Source organism: Dermacentor silvarum, chromosome 11, assembly GCF_013339745.2.
Source record: "Dermacentor silvarum isolate Dsil-2018 chromosome 11, BIME_Dsil_1.4, whole genome shotgun sequence".
NCBI lineage: Eukaryota > Metazoa > Arthropoda > Arachnida > Ixodida > Ixodidae > Dermacentor > Dermacentor silvarum.
The window spans coordinates 90,851,211-90,873,584 of record NC_051164.1 but is presented as its reverse complement, the minus strand read 5'-3'; the positions used below and the strand labels follow the sequence as shown (position 1 = coordinate 90,873,584).

The following is a 22,374-nucleotide window of genomic DNA, read 5'->3' as shown; positions in this document are numbered from 1 at the left end:
TTAATATGAACATTAGACAATTACTAGAATAGTATACACTACTCACTTGCAACCAATTTAGCCAAAGTGAAATTTTGGTGCAGTTGGCTTTTAACGCCCGTTAGGCACAAAGCTATGTGCAAGGGTATTGTAGCACGATACGAAAAGCTTCATAAGTGCAGTCTCCCTTCTGAGCCATACATATGTATTCTTGTTTCGTTGTTTGCACACATGGTGTGCAGAAGCACTGGATCACAAAATAAGGGGGAAAAAAAAAAAAGAAAATCCATCAAACACTGTACATTAACTTGCTAGTTCACTTTAATAAGAAAATATGGCATAAGGAAAAAATAACATTGGCATAACCCTAGAACTAATAACTGTAAACTGGTCAACAACATGCGGTAGCTAATTAAGTCTTGCCACAGCAATTAACAGCACCTCCAAGCATTGGCCGGAACTAAATGTACAGTTGGGGACGAAAGTTTGTGGACCAGAATTGCCAGAAGCTTTATATGCAATATCGACTACCATTAGGTATCTTGCCGTGCACTATGGGCAAGGCAAAAGTCCCCATTTTTACCATGGCAACCATGGTCTGCAAAACTTTTGTTCTTGATTGTATGTACAGCTAGCAGTGAAAATTGAAGTGTCTTATTCAAAAACCCGTAACAAAAATCTCTGTAATGTGCAGTTCAACGATATCTCACAAAAGTTACAGAACAGGAGAGTTGGCATTAAAGACATTCAGTGTGTACTCACAATACCATTTCCTGAATTTTGCAAATGTAAACATGAGCACTAACCATACACAGAGACTCTAGAGCAGCAGTGTGGCTGGCGACATTTTGTGACACTGCATTCAACCACGTGTTTAAAACATTTCTATATTACCCGAGATGCACTAGTCGAGGAAAAACAACAACAACAATACATTCATGAAGGTTATGTGCTGCTAACACCGTTATGCCAGCAGTAAGGAAAACTTAGTCGGCAGTAAGTTTAAACTTACTGCTGGCAGTAAGTCACTGCGAAAATTAGTTCTGCGTGCTCCTGTTTCACTTGGGTGTCGCAAGATGGTGCCAGCTGTGCTGCTGCTCCAGTCTACATCCCCGGTATCCCAAACGGTAATATGCGCCACTGTCAGTCTAATCTCTCGACTGCCCCACAAAAAACAGTTTGTTTTGAAAATATTGTAACGCATTGACTTAACGTATGATGTGCAAGCGCCTCTAGAATGAGCTTCAATGGCGACACATTTTCACATAGAAGCAACATTCGAACAGTGCATACAGGGTTAAAGCAGTTTGCTTTGTATTCCACACTGCAGCATTGTACGATGTTTTCCCCACTTCTTACTTTAAAGCAGTGGCCACAAACTTCAACTAGAGGCTGCATCCAACAAGGTGATGTGCACAACCAAAAGTTTCATAGAAGCAAATGTTAGAAAAAGTACATGGTGCAAATGTGCAATGCCAAAAAGGGTGCAGCAGATGCTTGTAGCACTGGCTCATTCACCCCTAAATTATATGCTGTATGCATGCAGCAACCATCAGCAAAGTTGCAGAGCACAGCTGTAACAATGTGCCCACTAAGTACTGTTATGAGCTGCAGAGGTATGCATTTGAAAGCAGCTACAGAGAAACGGCTGCATACTTCGTTTCATACTTAGCAGGCAACATTGCAGAAGCTATGCATGCAGTGAAGTCATAGATATCTGATGCCTTATCACTCCCGAGTGTTCTGAGAACTGGTTTTTGGTCCACGACAAGTTCTGTGGGATAATTTCTTCATTAACAGAACTAAAACATGGCACTAACATGTCAGAACTTGTACTGTTTGTAAATTCTTCGCTCCCTATACGCAACACACTAAGTTTTGGTCGTGAATACTAGCATGCTGCGTAAAGATTCTGAATGTACAGAACATGTCGCTTCAAATTTCATGGTTAATTGGTTCAGACCCCATTCAACGTCCTCCAAGCAATGATTTCTTAATACCGTATTTACTCGCATAATGAATGCACCCCCAACTTTAGTCGTCAAAATTTGGATTTTTTTTTCTCCCACGTAATCAAGGCACCCTGAACTTGCTACCGTGAAGTAGGTGAGACACGGTACGATTCGGCGTCTGATATGGCGTTTGGAGGGTACGATTGTATCGGATGCCTTATCAAATGCCAAATCGTACCGCGTGTCTCCTACTTTTATTCTGATAGCAATCATATGGACACTCCAGGCGCATTTTTGCCTTCGGCGCCGATGATCGCGGCTCTATCTCCTGCGTTCTAGGGAGGAAACACGCTGTATTCTGTCACGCACATGGCGGCGGGGGGCACATGGCGGCGGGGGGAAGGAAGTGGCGCAGCAACTGTGAATCGCACGGCCGCGCATGCCTTATCTTGAAAGCGATCTGCGTCGGGGGCTGAGTCTAGGTGCAACGGCGGCTTATACCTTTGTGCGTGCTCTGTTCTCGCCGCTCAGTTTGCATTGAAGCGATATATGGCACGAAGGTCACTTTGCTCGCTGTTGCTGCCGCGCTTGCTCATGCCAGTGTTTTGACATATTTCGCATTCTTAAGAATGGAAAATAAAGAAATAGGAACGCATTCCTATTTTTAAATATTTTTTTTTGTCGCAAATGCACGCACTGCAAAAAGTTGCTTTACCCTCTGCAGCTTTGCCTGCCAAGTATGCAAAACAGAGTACAGCCAACACGTATGAAGGTGTGGGCACCAATATCACTCAGCCACATTTGGAAATAAATGCACAATACCGCAGCTACCGCATCTCGTCATAGTGCAGTGGCAGACGGGACTTACAAAACCTGCATAGCACGACCTCCGACGATGAAAGAACAAACGTGGCAATGCACAGACAAAAATAAACTTGCAGCACGGCAGCAGCACGGCAGCAGCACAAGAAAATACAATATGTTGCTGCTTTTGCTAAGCTGAGAAAGGCACACACGGTTCTGGCAAAGCATACACTCGAGTTGCAGATGAGAGAGGCACTCCATAAGGTGGTGCCATCCTCGCACACAATGGATGTATTTCACCGGTTAACACCACTTTTACTTGCACAGTGTTTAGGTGAAGCAGAAAAGCACTGTCAAGAAGCAAGTGGGCGGTCTTGTGCTGTGTTCCTTTTGAACTGCAACTTGACTCTTCAAAACTATGACTAGAAACTTTGCCACTAGAGAGAGGCACAACCCTCTGTGGAAAGGAAACGAGCCCCAGCCACCAGTTTCAAATTCCATCTTGGCCTCAACTAGCAAATCTGCCATCAATATTGCTTTCAGCCTGTATAATTCAGGACATAAAACCATCACGAAAAACGAGGCATAAGCTTCTTGGAATGAGACAAGCCATATCAAAAAGCTCTCAAGTTGGGACACTACAGTGCGCTATTATGCTGTGTGTGACTACGGTATAGCTAACGTAACTGCACCTCTGGGTGACATGCAATTGCATTCTGCAACGTTTGCGAAAATAGGTAGCTTTTCCAATACAAGACAGACTGGTGTACTCGCTTCCGCACAGGACGAATGTTTCTCTCTCTCAACATTCCAGCAGTGATTCACAATGAAGTGAATATAACTCTTTCTGTACCGCGCCCATTGGGCATTGTTAGCCCGCTATAGATGGTTTGAAACGCTGCTTTCGAGACCTTCCGTGCAGCTCACGGACACACTGCGCTATCGGACGTGGAGGAGGAAAACTATAATTCAGTTTCTAAGCAGTTCGCTTTCTTCTCACCAGGCGGTAATTTTTGAATGCGCTCTGAAGGTTTATGATCGTCAAAGTTGACAGCAAAAATGGCTGCCTCCGAGAGCGGTGCGCGCGCTTCGGAAGATTGCAGATCTTGTAATTTTGCTGCGTCTGCGGCCGATTTTATTGATTGAGCAACAGCGAGTGTGAGGATGCTGCTTTTTCGTCAGACTTTGACTCTGAGAGCGACGACGGCGCAAAACAGCCCGGAATATTGGTGGCCGCAGCCCGGCACGCCCAACTACAGTGCTTGCAGTTAAATATTTGTAGTAGAATACCTGTTCAATGAAAAATTACGATTTTTTTGAGATAGTGCCTATTAGATGTCAATACATTTTGTATATCTCATAATTTTCGTTACATTTTTTTCTCAGTACATACAAGCGCGTCTTTACAAACTTTGCTAAATTTTATCCTACAATCTTGATTTTGGCAATTTATATCCTTTTATGACATACATCTCGTTAATAAAACCTTTATGCATGAAACGTGGCTTCATTATGCTTTTTGTTTATGTATTACATAAAATATAGAGTGCATTAGTTCCTTCATAAAAAAAAAAAATCTGGCATAACCTACAAAAAACGCCCATTTTTTCCATGGTAGGGAAGGAGTTAAGGATAATAAAACGCTGCTTACTGGCTGATGTGGCTAGCTGATTCAAGCACTATTGCAAAAAAAAAAAAAAAAAAAGTCGTCGGCCCTTCCACTCTGTGAAGATGTTTAACCAGCAAAGCTGAAAAACGCGCGGCCCCGGTGTTTCTCACTGGGTTAATCCCGAGGGTTCATTAAAGCATTTCTCAATTATGAGGTTACACACATGTTCGGCTGCGACGGAGAGAACGACATCACTGACGGTATGCCCGCAGTCCACCGTTGAACTTCTGGAGGGGTGGTTCCCCCTATCAAGTCAAAACTATGGAATTTTTTCTTGAACATAACTTTTCTACGGCATTACACTTGCAGATAAAATTAACCATTATCTGATACTAGTCCTGGTTTTTTTATAGATTGCTATCACACTATCAGCACAGTATATCTCACTGGACTCCACGGCTGGTATAAACTATGGGTGCAATGAGGTGTGCGTATTAGGGTTAATGTAATTTTAAAAACAAAGCTCATTGTCCTAGCTCCGAAGCAAGGTTGCTAGCAACCACTAGCTATATAAGTACAATGCTGCACAGGAAGTGATCAACTGTCATTGAACGAGGGATGTCGCCAGAGCCAATGTTTAGACCCCTTGGTTTGACTGCTACAAGTTTAAACCTTCCTGTAATGCTGCACAGGCGATTACTGCATTAATCAAAGTTCGAATGCCACTTGCCAACGTATGCGATGCAGTTCTTTTGAAGAAACTTCCTTAAGGCAAATTTCTTGATTTCAGTTCTAAAGCAATGACAATATGCAAAACCTGCAAGAGCACTTTTTTCCACACATCTCTTTCGACCTACCCAAGACGGCAGAACTAAGCGTACAAACATAAGGTGTCAACACGCAGGCTGGTAACATCGTTTGTGCCGCATTCTTTTACCCGCACTGTCAAAGCTTTCAAAATGCTTGTGTCAGCTTTAACAGTGCTACTAGCTGGAGTGCGGCCATGTTGGTTAGGGCAAGTTAGATGCATAGGAAAGGCTGCTTACATAATTTAGTATACTGACCATTAATTGGTTTGGAACTCAATTCAAGTGTTCCCTCTCGCATTATGAACCACCCTGTACAAGGTTCAACAAGTTGAGCTGACACGTGAATCAGATGCCTCTAAACATTCAAAGCAGCGCATTACGTGTGTGTAGGATGTGCAACTAGGCAGGGAAGCACATTGGAAATTGCATAATAAGCCTGGTTGTGGCTACATTGCTGATCGCATTTGCACAAACAGCAGTGCACAATGAATTCTCTAAACGAACATTCACAGGTTTGGGCTATCTCTGCTGTCATCAGCCACTGTACATCAAGGAATGACTCCAGCTGACTGGGCTTAGTTGATGTAGCTTCTTCTCGTGCTGCTTGCCTCAAGAATGGAATACCAACTTGCTGAGTAAACTATTCTTCTAGCTAGTGAATGGTGCTAATTAAACCAAAACAACCATTTCTTTTTTTTTTTTTCTGATGACAACTTAAGTACATAAAACATTTAACACATAAAATAAACTTTAAAAGTACATTATCAGTTGCCAAAATTTAGAGCCCAAGTTAATGGCTCTAACCACAGGGCAAATATAACTTGGGGCAATAAAGTTGCACATTCGAAAACAATCTTCAGCATATTCAACAGCATCAACCTTTGTGGAGTATTAGGAGTGGTAATGCAGTCAATTTTTCTGCTTCAGGATTAGCTGCCGAAAGCCCTTGACAAGCAAAACAGGGTGACATTTATCAGTTGTAGACCTATGTTGCAGATTATGAGCCAGAACAAGCCTTCTTGCAAGCGGCCATTATTATGTCATACATAATCCAAGCGTCTGCCTTCATAGTTAAACACGGTTACGTTTTTGAAAGTTAGGTGCAGAATAATTGTTAACTGTTTCGTTCGAAAGATATTGTTCTGTAGTTATTTCGGAGAGGCTCGGTGTGACACAAAATATTTCGCAGATGGCGAGGTCAACTAACCATGGCCACCCAAACATATCAAACGCAACATACTGTGGCCACAGTCTTTACGTGTGACCCTTCAAGAACAAGTGGGCCAGCACGTGTGTAGCAAAGGCACATTTCTATAGCACAGCCAAGGTTACTTCCTACGGAATGGCTAATGCATACTTCTTGCTGCACCATTCACTAAAAAAAATGCAGAGGAGCAGGCATGCCTGTTGCCTAGCTTTGCGGCTCTCCGAAGCTAAGTGCAATAACAGCACCTCTTCTTGCGAAAAAAGGAACCAGATCAGCACTTAGAACAAACTGCCCCATTTACACAAATGCAATGCCACTTTCTTTACTCCCTGTAGTAATAATTTCCGACCTAAAGGTGCATCGCCTACCACTGTATTAGCAACCATGGTCAAATTAATTAAAGATTTTCATTTTATGCACAAGGTTTGACAACTAGCAATTTTTCACCATACACAATAATCTGTAAGTGTACTTCCCCACACGCCTAGAATGCTATGAAGCATAGCAAAATGTGACGACGAAAGCAGCTCAATGCGGATATTAGAAATCAATGAGCAGCTGAACACCACTATACTCTGCTCCATACAGAGCAGTCAACGCTGTGGAGTACGCAAGTCCGAGTATGTAAGAAGTTCGGTCAAGAAAAGTTATGACTCCGCGTGTTCTGTCTGTGCTTCGCTGGGCAGTTCGGAACGTCCATCCTTTGCTGAGCGCCAACAGCGTTCGCTCAAGCAAGCAGGCACGTGAGGCTCCTTACGACGGGTTGAAAATAAAAAAACACGAAAAGAACAACAAAAATAAAAATGATCTAAAACAATGCATTAGCAGCCGTATACCACAATGTGTTTGTTTCTAAGGATTAAAACTTCAATGCTAAGGATTAAATTCAATACTCAGCCTATATAAAAAACACTCGCGCACCAGTTGCGGTAAAAAAACATTGAACTAATTTAAGTGCGAACGAAGCCACTGCCAGAATTCTCTCTAGCCTCCACAGCGTTGACTGCTATGTATGGAATAGAGTATAGTTTCACAATTAACTGTGGCATCAGGTCACATCTTCCCTCCCTCGGGCTCCAAGATTTCTAGTAACATTTGTGCAGACACAGTAGCCTATGTCCCATATATCTGTGTATAACATCAGCCTGTGTTTTGTGCATCCCTACAAGATACACAATCTGCATAGTGCTGTCATTGAAGAGACTGATCCAGCTCTTCTTGTGCATCTTGTTATATTCAAAAGAGCTTGAGTCAGCCCTAGCTTCTTGCACTCGTCGCTCACAAGACTTCGCTTCTGCAAGCTAGTGATGGTGTTCCACATTTGAGTGCAATAACCTGAACGTCTGGCCTCTTGGCCGCTAAAACAACCTCGCTACACCACCTATAGATTGGCACAGAAGCCGAAGGCCTACATTCGTTATGCGGCTATCCACAGAGCCATACATTTTGATTCAAGTAATTCTTTTGCAAGACAAAAACATCTTTCAAGGACCCCATATAACCGTGGTCAACAGCAGTCAATTGAAGATAGGGCACAACCGGTTGTCATACTTCATTCCTTCCTTGCATGCATGTCCTGCTTTGGCCGGTCTCAATCATGCCAGCTGACGTGCACAAACAAGCCCGCAGCTCAGCACATCTCTGGGACGTTACAAGACAACAGAAGAACCACACGTCCCTGAGCAGTAAAAAAACAGTCCCTGCTTGCTTCCCCAAAACAAGTCCAAATAGCACACGGTACTTTGGCTCAATGTACAATGGGCACATTCACTTTGTGTGTTGGCTGCCAGTGCACGCAATCCTCGGCTGCGGCAGCGACGGTTGAAGAGGTGGTGTTGCACCCTCTCAGCCTGTGAGAGGGTGCAAGTCTACCTTGACTTTCTCCTTGCGACTCAGCATGCCCACCGTAGGAAAGAGACCGCCTTGGGGCATAGCCACCTCTCGCCGACCGACGTTGACGCCGTTCAGGGTGAAGAATACCTGCAATTCAACCAACAAAAACCTTGCTGTCTTTCTGACACTTCAAAGCACGCAACTTATACCATGGTCAGATGGGGAATTGACACTTTAGGCAAGTGCACTTGCCGCACCAAGTATCACTTTAGCGACACGGTGCTAGACAGGAAACAAAGGTGTCCTTTGGCTTTGATGGCAATGCTAATAGGCAGATCATCATGCCCATTATATATTTGTTATAGTCCGAGTAAGCTCAGCTGAGAATTGTGGTTGGTCTGAGGCCGAGTGAGCCTGGCTGAAAAGAATTTTGATGACTCCGAGTCGGACTGATCCCTAAGCAAAAAAACATATCTTGTGAGCGAATCCAAGTGAGTTCAGTTTATTTTGACGACCTATGCTGTAGTCTTCATGAACCTAAATTTGCTGCAGTTACACAGGCCCCACAGGTCTTTCAAGGATGATGTTTTTTTGTTTCAGAACAGCAGTGTTTCTTTTTTTTATCAATAGCATTACCTTAATCTCAGCTCATTTTAGCAATAGTTGTCAACAAAAAATTGAAAAAAAAAAATTCTGGCAGAACGCTTCTACAACGATTGTGTAAGTTATATGAGAGCATTTGTACAGCACAGATGCTTTAACTTCCATTATATCTGACTGCAGAAGGGTGTGCAGTCAGATGACTGGGGATGATGAAGTTAGGAGATTTGCAGGCGCAAGTTGGAATACGCTAGCGCAAGACAGGGGTAATTGGAGATCGCAGGGAGAGGCTTTCGTCCTGCAGTGGACATAAAATATAGGCTGATGATGATGATGATATCTGACTGAGTGAAGCATGACGGTATGTCCGTTTAGTTTTGTCGCTTTTACAGCCAAACACACCTCACCTCTCTGGAGACCTGCTAAACCTCCACATACAAGCCACGTAGGCATGTCGGTATCGTGATAGCACGATGGTAGCAGTGCTCTTTCGCTCTATCAGACATATTCCATGCCCCTTCTGAACTGTTGGTGTGGCACGAAGCATAAGTACTCGCTTACCATACTGCAGGCCTAGGTTCAATTCCTCGTAGGGGCAAGGTTTTCTTAATTCTTTTTACGTGGTTATTTACTGAGGCCATACAGACAGTCCTAAGTGGGGTAAGGGTAGCCAAAGAAATTCTCTTGCATTAAAAAAAAGATATCAATGACCGGACAAACTCGTAGATGCTTATTAACTGCTGTGGCAATGGAATGTGCGTCGAGTTCTAGATGCCTACGATGGTACTGGCTAGTGTGGTGTGGTTCAGGTACCCAGTACTCAGAAATCTGGATAAAAATATTACTAGGTTTGTGGTGCTCCTTGGTAAAAGAAACGCCATTTTCACAGAATTACATTCGTAAAACAACAAGTTAGAAAAAGCTCGAACAAAGAACTTTATACAGTAGAACCCCGCTGATACGTTTTTCACGGGACCGTAAAAAGAAAATGTAAGAGCTGGGAAACGCAAGAGCCGAGAAAAAGAAAAATTGAGAAATTAAAGTAGTGTTTAATTGCACACAATATTATTTTAATTCTTACATGTGAAAGAAAGGCGTAGTTTTCACCCGAAAGCCAAAGCATCGATTGCAATAGCAAATTAGTAGACAGCTATACAAAGTAAGGATAGTAGTTTTATCGTCCATATAAACTTGTAAACATTTGCTTATCTTTTAACAAGCATGGTGTCAGCGCCCACAGGCAAACATGAACACATCACACTCGATGAGCGCGGACACGCGCTGTCAAACGCTGGCGTGAAGAAGCGCCACTGCAGCAGCGAGCGAAGTGACCTCCGTGCTGTTGTCTATCGCTTCAATGCAAACTGAGCGCCGAGAACACACAGCATGCACAAAGCTACGAGCCGCCGACACACCTAAACTGCCTAGACTCTGCTCCCAACTCAGATCGCTTTCAAGATACAGCCCACGCGACCATGCGCCGCCGCGCAGTATGCAGTTGATGCCAGAGTACAACGCGGCCCGCTATCTTTCCCTCCCTCGCTCGCAGGTGCCTCGAGTGCAACGGAAGAAGGCGCGCTTCCTCCCTGCTTTTCTTTTTTGCGCGCCTGAGATTTAGCCCGCGATCCCCAGCTCCCTTTGCACGCTATCACTCGCACATACGGCGTGCGGCGATGGCGTTATCGCCCTTGGACTTTATACGGAACATCTATGCGCCAAAACCAATTTTAGGGCCACAATGAGTCATAGACACCATCTTTTGATAGCAAATACGGATCTCAAAGGCCATGCTTTTCCTGGCGGAAACCGAAAATATGCCATAGGTGTCGCCCCAGCACTTTGGGTGGCCAATCCCATCATCAAGCCACCAAGCCAAGCGACATGAAAAGTCAAAATGACCGCTAGGGCCGGCAGTTCACAACGCATGAAGCGGGAACGGTCCCACAGTTGCGACACACCAGTGGGGTTACCTGTGAATTGGGTTCTATGGGAGCTCTGCCGGGACCGGCCGAAAACGACGTAACAGCCAGGGAAACGCAGCACCCGGGAACGTAACAGCGAGGTTCTACTGTATTGTCAAGGCCAAAATCTGTTGCCAACATGCAAAGATATGAACCCTAGGAACGAGTCCTCTTATTAATTATGTGCAATGCAAAACTCTTGTTTCACTTTCACAACTGTGCCAAGTCCTCACCTGCACTAGGGTTCCTTCAAGTGGAAGTGCGTCGTACTTCATGAAGTCATACTCGTCGTTGTCGTCCCCTTCGGCTCGGGAATGGTCGTCGTTGTCCACAGCATCACCATTCGGCTCATCGGGTTCTACATACTCACGAGGAAACAGGATGCCACAACCCATTATGTCCCCTGCAGAGATGTGCGAAACAAATGATCTGATGTCCTCATGGGAAAATGGGATCTGTGTAGTGGAGTGCACAGGGGGGGTATGCTTGGCAATGGCACTGGACTCTTTGGACTAACCCCAATCGTCAGTCCACCCCTCTTTATCGTATTGACCCTTGGTGAACCTACAGCATCCCCCGAGGACTGGACAAGCAAGTTGAGTGCATCACCTATCGATTGAGAGTTTGCGTTGCCTAAACCAGAAATTTTTTATGAACGGGCAACTATGCTCACTGCTGTGAAATGAGTCCTAACTGCATGATGATATTAGGTGCGTTCGATTCGCCTGCACTTTATTAACTACCGCATTTATTTGAATATAAGGTGAGATTTTTCCACAGAATATTTAGCTTCGAAGTCAACTCCCCCCCCACCATATACGCGAATTTCGCCGTGTAGTGTGGCTTCACGGCAGCACAACTTTTGCCTTATAGTGTGCCTTTACGGCAGTGCACGCGCCGATGCTGGAAAGCCACACTATAAGACAATCTTTTTTTCTTGGGTCCTCCGACTGGCACCCTCGCCTTTAATCGTGACCACCTTATAATCGAATAAATACGGTAGTTCAGGCAGTGCTGCACTTCACCATTCCATTTCAGCAGTGCAAGCGAGGCACATCTGCGCAGCGCCATTCGTTTCAAAGAGTGCAGGAAACATTTAGGCCCAGTTCTTGAACTTGTCAGTGCCGATGCCGTGCAGCAACGATACAGCAGACAATTTCTCCAGCGTAATGGCAGCGGATGACGCTATGAGAAAAATGGCCATGCTGCTAACAGAAATTGCGCTTTTAATCGGCAACAGCGCCACCCATGTCCACCTGGCCCTCGCGTGTGTTCCGAGACAGGCGGAAAAGGCGCTTGAAATCAAATTCAAAGTATGTATCCGAATTTACACGCCAAGATTACAACTCCACACCATTATACTGCTCATTTTAGACAGGCGAAAAAGGGGCTTGAAATCGAATCAAAGTATGTATCCGAATTTACAAGCCAGCATTAGCAACTCTACACTGTTATACTGCTCATTCTTGCTGTTGGAGTGCTGGCAAAGAGCCAATGTCAATTTTCCTCACAGCATGAAAGCTGCGAATCTGACAAAACTTTGCATTTCCAATACAATCACAGCACATGCTGGACGCCAGCAATAAAAAGTAAGCACGACCTGCATCACGCTGCGCTGTGGCTGCACTTCTGAACTGGTGCTGCACGAGTTTGGAACTGCGCAGTGCACTAGATAACGTTTTTGACAGCTCTCATGTTGCTGACGCGCAGTCGTAACGCCGAGACCACAATGTCCGAGACCGCAGAATGATGGCATGCCACAGTAGTTTCCGAAGTTTATGCTCCCGGCCAACTAGAACATTTTGCTCTTGAACAGAATACAGTAATGCCCTGCTGGTTGTAATTCTAAAGCTCTCGAATGAGAAACGGCAGCTGCGCTTGCAGTTTCGAAATGACAAGCGATCGGAATCGGGCGCTATTCAGAAAGAGCTACAGTGTAAACCGCTTATAATGTAAGTCGCCAGAGTCGCAAATATCCACACTATAAACGGTACTGCACTATAACCAAAACAACTATTTTATTGCGATAACGGACACTCCAGGCGCATTTCTGCCATCGCTGTCACCGTGCTCTAGGTTCCGTATTCGCTTACTAAATAAATTAACAAGCACGGTGTCACGCGCGCACAAGCAAACATGAACACATCTCGCTCGTTGACTGCGGAAACGAACTGTCAAAACGTTCGAGCGATGAAGTGCGGCGAGCGAATTGACCTTCGTGCTATCATGCCTCTCGCTTAAACGCGACCTATAAGCGGCGAAAACACGGCGTGCGGCAGACTTTCCCCCTCACAGATTGCTTTCAAGATAGGGCCAAGGCAATCGTATCACCAAAGTGGATCGTCGCAGATTACGTCCTGCTTTGGTCCACTGAAACCGTTCCGCATTGCTTTGCAGGCGAAGATCCTCTCCTTTTGTTTGCGGCAGTCCCGAACGCAAGTTTCGGATTCTCCGAACGCCCGTTTCCGTCCGTCTCCGCACACATGATCATTCTCCTTTTAAATGCGGCATCATGATGAACTCGGTACTTCATGCTGATAGAGCAGACGCAGAGAATGTGAAGACAGACGGTAGACTATTGCCTAAGCATGTGTACTGCAGCACATGGAGGAAGCTATGGTAGCTAGGCTCGAGAGTAGCTACACTCGACGCGTGTGCGAGGCGGGCATTTTGAAATGCCGATGGCTATATCGTAACGCAGATTTAGGGTCACACTCGATTCTAATGCGCACCCAATTTTTGGACCTGTTTTATCGGAAAAAAAGTGTGCGTTAGATTCGAGTAAATACGGTATTTGTGGCTTGAGGGGAGCGTTTGCCGTCTAGGTTGACTGCCAAACTTCCAGGCAGCCGCACGGTAACCGGTATTTCGTGTCCCGCAACTGCACTATAAGCGATACGCGTATACATAGAGTGCTATGGGAAAATTAACGGGAGTCTGAAAAGACCGTATTATATCCGGTCCCGCACTATAAGCGGTTACGTTAAATGTGGTCTATACTGTATATGACGCCGCATTTTGTTCTTTAGATGGAAGTTCCTAATGCAAATTTGCAGCAAGGTGCGGGAACACACCAGGAACGAAAATAACACCTAGAAATTTGGCTTTTAGACCAAAGCGCTGCCGAATTGTGACGCCACCTTCAGTGCGGGAGTTCTTAAGGGTGAGTCCATATATAACGAACTACTGATATAACAACCACTGTTCATGGAGCTTGTGTTATAACATGTTCAACTGTACCACCGCATGGTTAGCAGCAATGACTTCACTTGGTACATGTGGACAAATACAGTGGAATCTCGTTGATACGATCTTCATGAGAACCAGGAAATAAAGCGTATCATGCGAAAATCATATTGTCCAACATATTTTCCGACCAAATCGTATTATTGGGAAAAGAAAAAAAAAACATAAATCGTCCCGAAAAATGTACTATGCAGAATCGTATCAACAAGGTTCCATTGTATGGGCTAGTGATGTTTGAAGGCCCATGATAAGTGGGGACACAACCCGAACCTCAAAGGCCCTACTGTTATACAGTAAATCTTCACTAATTCGAATTTCACGGGACAGGAAATATGTCCGAATGAACTGAATGTCAAATTATCAAGATTATCGAGGGAACAAAGAACAAATGCTTACAACATCAACAAGCTTTTGTTTACTGAATAAATCAGTGAATCTTGTTTCTATTTGCACAAAAGTGGTGTGGAAGCTGCAATTCTTGTCATGTCGACACTGATTAGCTCGCACAGCGACGAAACCCTCATGAGTTTTTTACGGTGTAGCCACGGAGCAAGACTCGTCCGTATCTTCACTTGAGATGCACTTTTCACTAGCGTTCACACATCCCGATTATTTTTTTTGCCAGTGAGCTGGTAAGCAACAGATCGTCCGTGTCACACGTGTGATAAAATTGCACATGTGACATGCACAAATAACTGCATACAGCAATGCTAAAATTTTTGCACTGATAATCTTCAGCCTCTGTTGCGCTTAATGTAATGCCACCGAGACCAGCTTGTCGTGATTCTAGTTCTGGCTTGCTGATGCCGTGTGCACTATTTTCTCCCTAACTATACTAACATAGCCAAAACGCAAAATGGTGACCTGAAAAGAGGCAGAGAATGGTCGACCATGAAAGGAGAGGGAGCTTCAACACGTGAAGGTGGGGAGAGGGTGGGGTTCCCTAGAAGAGAACGAAACTTTGTATGGCGGAGAACTTTGCCTGATGGTGTGGCGTGTGCTGCCATGAAGTCGCATCTCAAGGCAAAATTTGCTGATAACCCGCACCCCAACTTTACAGTTAAAAGTAAAAAACTTTTGATGCAGGTTATATGCAAAGAAAAAAAAAAACTACGGTAATTATAGCAGAGGTTTGCAAGTCATATGCTGTATCTATAACACTAGAAAAATAATATGCTTTTTTTTTTTTTGGTTCCAAGTAAGTCAAGTTGTTTTATTACCTTTCTGGCACTTGGGTCCAAACCTTGATCCCACACCACTTCCAACGAAAATCTTGCCATCATCTGAAAACGAGAGGAAAACGCTGTGCTTTAGAAGCGGTGGTGGTGATGATCAACTTGAAGTTGAGCTAAAAATGATCCAAACTGTAATTACCACAAAGAGTAAGAGTAGGGCTGGAGATTATTAAGCAGAAGACAAAGGTAATGTACAACAGCCCAGCAAGAGAATGAGAATTCATGATTGGCAGTCAGCCTTTATAATCTATGCAAGAGTACATTTATCTAGGCCAGCTACTCACAGAGTACCCTGATCATGAGAAGGAAACTTAAAGAATAAAAATAGGTTGAAGCGCATATGCAGGCATTACCAAGTCATGACTGGCAGCTTACCACTATTTTTGAAAAAGAAAAGTGTGCATTCATAGCAAATTCTACTGGTACTAACATATGGGGCAGAAACTTCGAGGTGAACAAAGAAGCTTGAGAACAAGTTAAACCAGAAGTACTGTACTGCAGATTGGGCAAGTTGGTGCACCGTAAGCTATATAATGCGCAATAGGGTCATGAAATAAAACCAGTTGGAAGTTAGCGCTCACCCTGTCACCTATTCCTTTTTTCCCTTCATACTCAAACTGAGTTGCGCTAAAGCAAGACAAGTTGAACCACCACACCGACTAGCAGAGCTACGATGCACGGCGCTATACTATAGACAGGCCACACAGTTATCGCTTCCCAGCAACTGCAGCTTATGCAACCTGTAATCTTTGCCGGGAAACGCTTGCAGAGAAGGCAAGCTTTCCGTTCTTTTTTTTTCTTTCTCCCGCTCGGCCACCACCGCTGCTGACGCGGATGCATAGATGCGCTCCTCTGGCACCATGTCGTAGTGGTCGTCACCCGTCTTGCCGTGGCACTGTACTTTTCTTCTCACGCTGTGCTCCGCTCCGCGTTCGCTTTCATCTTTCGCTGTGCTCGTTCGCTCGGTTACGCCGAGCGACACCGCCGATGCTCGCCACAGGAATGGGCACCTATGAGCTGTGCTCTAAAAATGGAGCTGGGCAGGCCATGTAATGCGTAGGGCAGGTAAACAGTGATTTATTAAAGTTACAGATGGTTGCCCAGAGAAGCGAAGCACAGTCGAGGACGCCAGAGAACTAGGTGGTGTGTTCAAATGAGGAAATTTGTAGGCACAAGATGGAGTCAGCTGGCACAAGACAGGAGTAATTGGAGATCATTGGAAGAGGCCTTCATCCAGCAGTGGACATAAACAGCATGATGATGATGTTGACAAAGTTATCTGCACTTCCATCGTCTGGAACCTTCTGTCAGCCACACTGTCTTATATGTGTGTTTCGTATGACATCACTCCCTATCTTGTCATGGCCGTGCAGATTTGAACATGCTTTGCCCATTCAGCTGCAGTTGCAATGAGTAAAGAAGTATGGCTGCCTCAGTTGTGATTTGTACAGAAGATGAACAGCGTTTCGTGGTGCTTTTTCGGGTAGGAGAAATGTATCAGATATTGGCTTCTACCGAGGAGTTTGTGCACAGTGCAGTAAGAGTGTTTCATCACGAACAAATGTGTCTGAATTTGTGCAAAATTTTGAGGAAGGAGGTGCTACTGTCAGCCGCAAAGAGACACCACTGGCTGTGCACGTGAACCAATCAAGTCCTGCTTGTTGTCAGACAAAGTGCACTGAAAGTACTAGACACTTACGTCAAAAATAAATTGTCTTTTCTAAATGTTGGGAGGATATGACAGTGAGAGTACAAATATATTATTAATCACTCACACATGATGATTGTTGGTAAGCAAAAAAATAAAAGAAATAAACTAGTTTGTTTAAGTTGTACAAAAGCATTAAATACAAATTAGAGTGCAGGGGTGGTATTCTGTAAGATTCCAATTAGTGGACTGTCCATTTCGGCTGTCGCTGATTGGCTGCTGCTTCACGTGGAGGAAGGTGCCAGCCAGTCTCTTTCCTGCTCGAGAAGCAGCAGACAATCAGCGACAGCCGAAATGTACAGTCCACTAATTGGACTCTTACAGAATACCGCCCCAGGTATACTACAAAGGTAAGTCGACTATCATTCTCCGCTGATCTGGTTGTCCTTCTGGCCGGGTACCATTATGTTGCTGCAAACTGCGAATGCCTCACTGCAGTGCTCACTTCATGTTCTCGTTAATCTACCATTTTTGGGCGAAATCTGCCCATACGCTGTGCCTGAGAAAGGCACGCAGAATGGAGGACGAACCGGAGAACAGCATGCAGGCATGCGGAAAATCAGGGAGTTAGAATCATGACTGAATGCCGATGCACAAAAGGCAACTGACAGCTTCGTAAGTGAACCTCTTTCTCAAATGATGGCTTGCACATCAAAGTTCACAGCAGTGCCTGTACAATCACGGAGGGCCGAGAGCTGGGCTTACAAATGAAATGGAAACAGGACTTGAAGAATGGCTTAACAGTTACTCAATTGCAAAGACAACACTGACCATGCTTCTGAGTCGAAGTGTTGGCATCCATCCCACCATATGTGAAGAAAACAAAGCTTGACATTATCGCAAATCTTGAGCCCGCTGTTTGACCATTGGCTAAACGAAATTTAACTGATTGATTGATTGGGCTACCCTGATATATTAATTATTGCTTGAGTTCAATAATTTGAAGCAACACCAGGCCAATGCTTTGCTGTAATGGAGGGTTTTGGTCAGGGTGTCTGAACAATAAAACTTCAGTAGCAAAGTGTTGTACCCATAGAAAACGAAACGATAAGCTCTTCAGCGCGCAAGCCCTGAGTTTTGCTTTTATGCTAGTGCACTGAGCGGCAGGCTTAGATTATTGGAGCACTCGACCGGCTATCGCTCGCACTATCTCCGCCTGAGATAAACGCTTATGTGGACCTTTGAGATACGCGCTAATGGCGATATTGCCTGACGTCAGTTGTTCCAAATTGCCAACTTTCCCCTTGAACTGAAAACCAATAAAAAATATTTTGGTTTGGTTCCGACACAAAATAATAAATAACGTTTCTGTTACATTTTTGTTCCAGTCAAAAACATTGTTTTTTTTTCGTTTTTGTTTTCGTTCCGTTCCGACACATTGGTTTTTGTAAAATTCAAAGCACGGTGTCAATATTGTGGCGTGGCCACGCTTGGAAATTGCAAACAAATACTGTGTATTTCCACGTACAACTCACACCCGTTACATCAGCCCAGAAAAAAAAAAGAAAGAATCTTCTGAAAGAAACGGAGCAGCCCTCGCATGGGCTGCTCCGTCTGCTGCAGTTTGCAAAAATGTTGCAGTTTCACTCGTAAGGCGAAGCATCAATTGCGATAGCAACTTAGTAGAGAGCTATACGGAGTAAGGATAGTAGTTTTATCAGCTGTATAAACTTGGACATGTATCACCACAAGCAACGCACAAACTGTTGTCGACGCCGTCGGCGTTTTACCCATGTTCGCGCTGAATGCACGCGGTGCTGGCGACTGTTGCTAGTGCCTCTGGTGGCGGCTTGGAGGTTTTCGACGATATCAGAACGGGACACTCGTCGAGCAGCATCTGAAGTCTTTACCACCTTCTCGCCTCGCAACGTTTTTATATAAATACGCATTTGGTGCCGCAGCTAAACGTAGCCTCCTCTCCCTCCCCTCCCCCCACGGCCTTTCGTGCGACGGAAGAAGTCGCGTTTGCTCTCCGCCGTGCATTTGCTCCAGGTGAAAGCGCGCGTCCCTCGCGCACTTTCACTCGCATATACAGCATACCGTGCGTGGCGACAATTTCATCACCGTTGGGCTTTATACAGAACCTCACGGCGACGGCGATGGCAGAAATCTGCTTGGAGTGTCCATGTAATTGCTATCGCAATAAAATCCGAACAATGATTTGGCTCCCCGCTATATCGCGGAGCGCTTCACGTGGACCGAGGGAGCGCCATGGGAACTCATGACGTATGATCACGTGGTACGCAATTCAAGATCAAATCGCAAACAATAATAGTGCAGAGAGGGTCGGGTTCCCTAGAAGATAACAAAACTTTAAATGGGGAGGAACCTTGCCTCGAGGTATAGCTTCATGGCAGCGTGAACTGCACTGCCATGAAGCCACACCTTAAAGGTGAAATTTGCTATAACCCGCACCCTGACTTTATTGTTGAATTTTTTTTTCATGTAGTTATATGTGCAAAAATAGGGTAGATTTTTTAAAAATGGTATTTGGGTAACTGTGGGCAGACTGGTTGTATCCCTGGTGCTACTAACCGTCTAAAAATGTAAATGGTATTGCGAATAGTATGAATAGAAATAATGTCCCCAGTTAGCTGCCTCTGGATACAAGTGTGCATCAGCAAAAAACTTGGTACTAATCAGGAAGCGCCACAGAGGTGCTAATACCCGAACTGACTATGCCTCAGAAGCATGGTGAAGTTTTGTGGGTGTGTGCGCACACTTGGGCATAATTCTGACTATTCTAGATTCGATGTGACACTTGGTTGTTTTCTTTATTTTCTCAAAATACTGATTTTGCACATCCAGCAAAGCTTTTACTGTGATGCATCAGTATTATCACAGATAAAGGAATAATCCTTTTTGCAGCATGAAGCTAAATGTTTGGAGCACAAAATATAAAGAACAGATTAAAAAGAAATTTTGTTTTCAAGTTCTTAAAATTTGCCTTTAGTGTGACCACTGCATGGCCATGTTCCCCACCTGCACTTAGCTGCTTGGTCCTTGGACTGCACTATATATCTCAAACAAACAAGCAAACAAATAAAACAAAGGAGTTCAGCAAGCTATAAAATCAGAACTAATCACCCAATCATAAAAGTGCTTCGACAAATGTGTGTCTTATACTTTCTAGTATTTATCCATGTGCCATTTGTATATGTTTGTGTAGTGCTTATTTGTCCATTGTTCCAAATAGAAAAATATTTTTTTTAATTATCTCATAAAAAATTAAACCTACAGAATAAATGTTTGTATATTTAGAATGGGAAGAAGAAACTAAACAAGCATACCAACTTTTATCAAATTTGGTCCGAAAGGAAGAAAGATATTTCACAAACCCCTGTCTCCCCTTAAAGTGCACCTTACTCTAACTACACGAGTGTTTTTGTGTTCTGTGCTCCCAAGGTGTTCTTTTGCATTTCGCGTTAAATTCCCATGACTGAGAGTCAAACCCGCGACCTTCTGCTTAGCAGTAGAATGCCATAGCCACTGAGTCACTGCAGCAAGTTTAAATAACACAGGCCTGCTGCACAAGGCAGAAGCAGACTACAGAAAAGTATGCTGCATCCTTCTGAAGGCGAACACAGCTCACCTGCATGGTAGGCGATGGACCCTTCATTCCAGCCAGGATGCCTGTGCCTGGGATAGTCCTGCACAAATACGCAATCCACCAAGCCTCACATCAGAAAGCATTTCAAATTTAGCAGGCGGTCTGAAACCTGTTGCTGTACTGTATTTCCCGGTCTATAACTCGCACCTTTGTATAAGACGCACCCCCCCTCAAAACGGCAGTTTTTCCAATAAAAAACGTATATAAGTCGCACCGGTGTATAAGACGCACCTGTTCGTTTGGTAAGCGATTTTAAAAAATTACAGTGACCTTTCACTCCGTGAACCCGGGTCACTCGCAAGCGTATGTGTGCCATATTTCCTATATAATTGCGACAGCAATGATACGGACACTCCAGGCACATTTCTGCCGTCATGGTTGCTGTGATGTTTCGTATAAAGTCCAAGGGCGATAACATCATCCCCGCGCGCCATATGCTGTATGTGCGAATGAAAGCGTGCGACGTTGAGCCGAATCGCACACAAGGGAGGAAAGCGGGACGGCAGCGCAGGAGGGAGGAGGGGGGGGAGGGACGGCTTGTACTCTCGTAGCAACTGCGTAGTTTGCGCAGCGGCGCGCGCTGTATCTTGACAGTGATCTGCAGGTGCGACGACTTCGGGGTCGGTCGACTCGCGGTCGGCCTGCCGCCGCTTGCGTTGCTGCTCCGTCCTTCTCGCACGGCGCTCAGGAACGCGATCACGAGAAGAACCCAGTACTTTAATAGCGCGCACAGAACCCGTAGCAATTAAGTCAACCAGAGCGATTAGCGTAGTTATAACATCGAATTCGATTTTGACGGCAGTGTTTCCAGAATACAAACGTACATAAGTCGCACCGCACCGTTCTATAGGACACACCGACGAAAAATTCAGAAAAAAAAATGTGTCTTATACTCCGGGAAATACGGTACATGTTTAATTACAAGAATAAGTGAGTCTTGTAAACAGGAGTTCGAAAGGAACATTTGATTTCAGGCTTAACTAGCATGATTTAACCTCGCCGCTATGAGAGAGACACAGCTCAAGTTGAGCCTTGTTCATCTCTCAACAAACAGCATCAACATTTGGCACAGAAACTTGATTGCAACACAACGAGTGATCATGCATACAAATTCCCACCTTCTATAGTCCACGGGTTCTCAAACTTTCTGGCCTTGGGGAACGCTACCCAGCCACCGCTCCCCTCTTTTTCTTTCCAATGACGTGCGTATACACAGACTCACAATAATTGTCGCAATGAATCAACTAAATGGCTACACACGGCATATTTGTAGAAATGAGAACAAAGAAAATGCACAAATTAATTATTCATTTAAAAAAAGGCCATCAGTATGTGGCTGCACACCACTTAGAGTCAACCTCAGGTATATGAGGCTGCATTATGTTGTACTTGAAGTTGGAAAACGGATTGCGGGATTGAGGTCTGTTTGCTTCAAAAGCAAAAAATAATTGTAGCCATCTTGTTGGCTATCGTGTTGTAAAATTTCCCAAGAAATTTGGGCATCAGCTAAAGAAGGTAGCCACATGAGAGCAGAGGCAGATCCAAGGTAGCATTCGGGAGGGTAGTGGGGGCTCATCAAGGAGTACAGAAAACGAGGGGGGTGGCAGGGCCTCCCCACTGCAAGCTCCAGTTCATGAGTGAGACATTAATCAAAGTATCACCGCCACCACGTCTGCGTGTGGCATCCTATGTTTACGGTTTGGCCATTTCTGTTGATGAGGAACTGAGAGTCATGGGAAATATTGCTAAAGTGATCGACTGCCACTCCATGCCAGTGCGACCGACGCAGTGCCATTATCGCTGACTGACGCATGGCATGCA

General features: G+C 44.6%; 1 protein-coding gene across 2 annotated transcripts in view; it reads right to left on the bottom strand.

Moving 5' to 3' along the window:
- Nucleotides 1–282: 282 nt before the first annotated feature.
- The window catches only part of LOC119433157 (SPRY domain-containing protein 3), a 35,991-nt gene continuing 13,899 nt past the window's right edge, over nucleotides 283–22,374 (bottom strand). For both annotated transcript variants that reach the window (XM_037700295.2, XM_049658839.1), the window contains 4 exons: nucleotides 20,536–20,593; nucleotides 15,221–15,283; nucleotides 10,988–11,157; nucleotides 283–8,340 (listed from right to left, as the gene is read on the bottom strand). In XM_037700295.2, coding sequence (XP_037556223.1) covers nucleotides 8,206–8,340; nucleotides 10,988–11,157; nucleotides 15,221–15,283; nucleotides 20,536–20,593 — 426 coding nt within the window. In that variant the 3' untranslated portion in view covers nucleotides 283–8,205. The remainder of the gene's footprint in view (nucleotides 8,341–10,987; nucleotides 11,158–15,220; nucleotides 15,284–20,535; nucleotides 20,594–22,374) is intronic.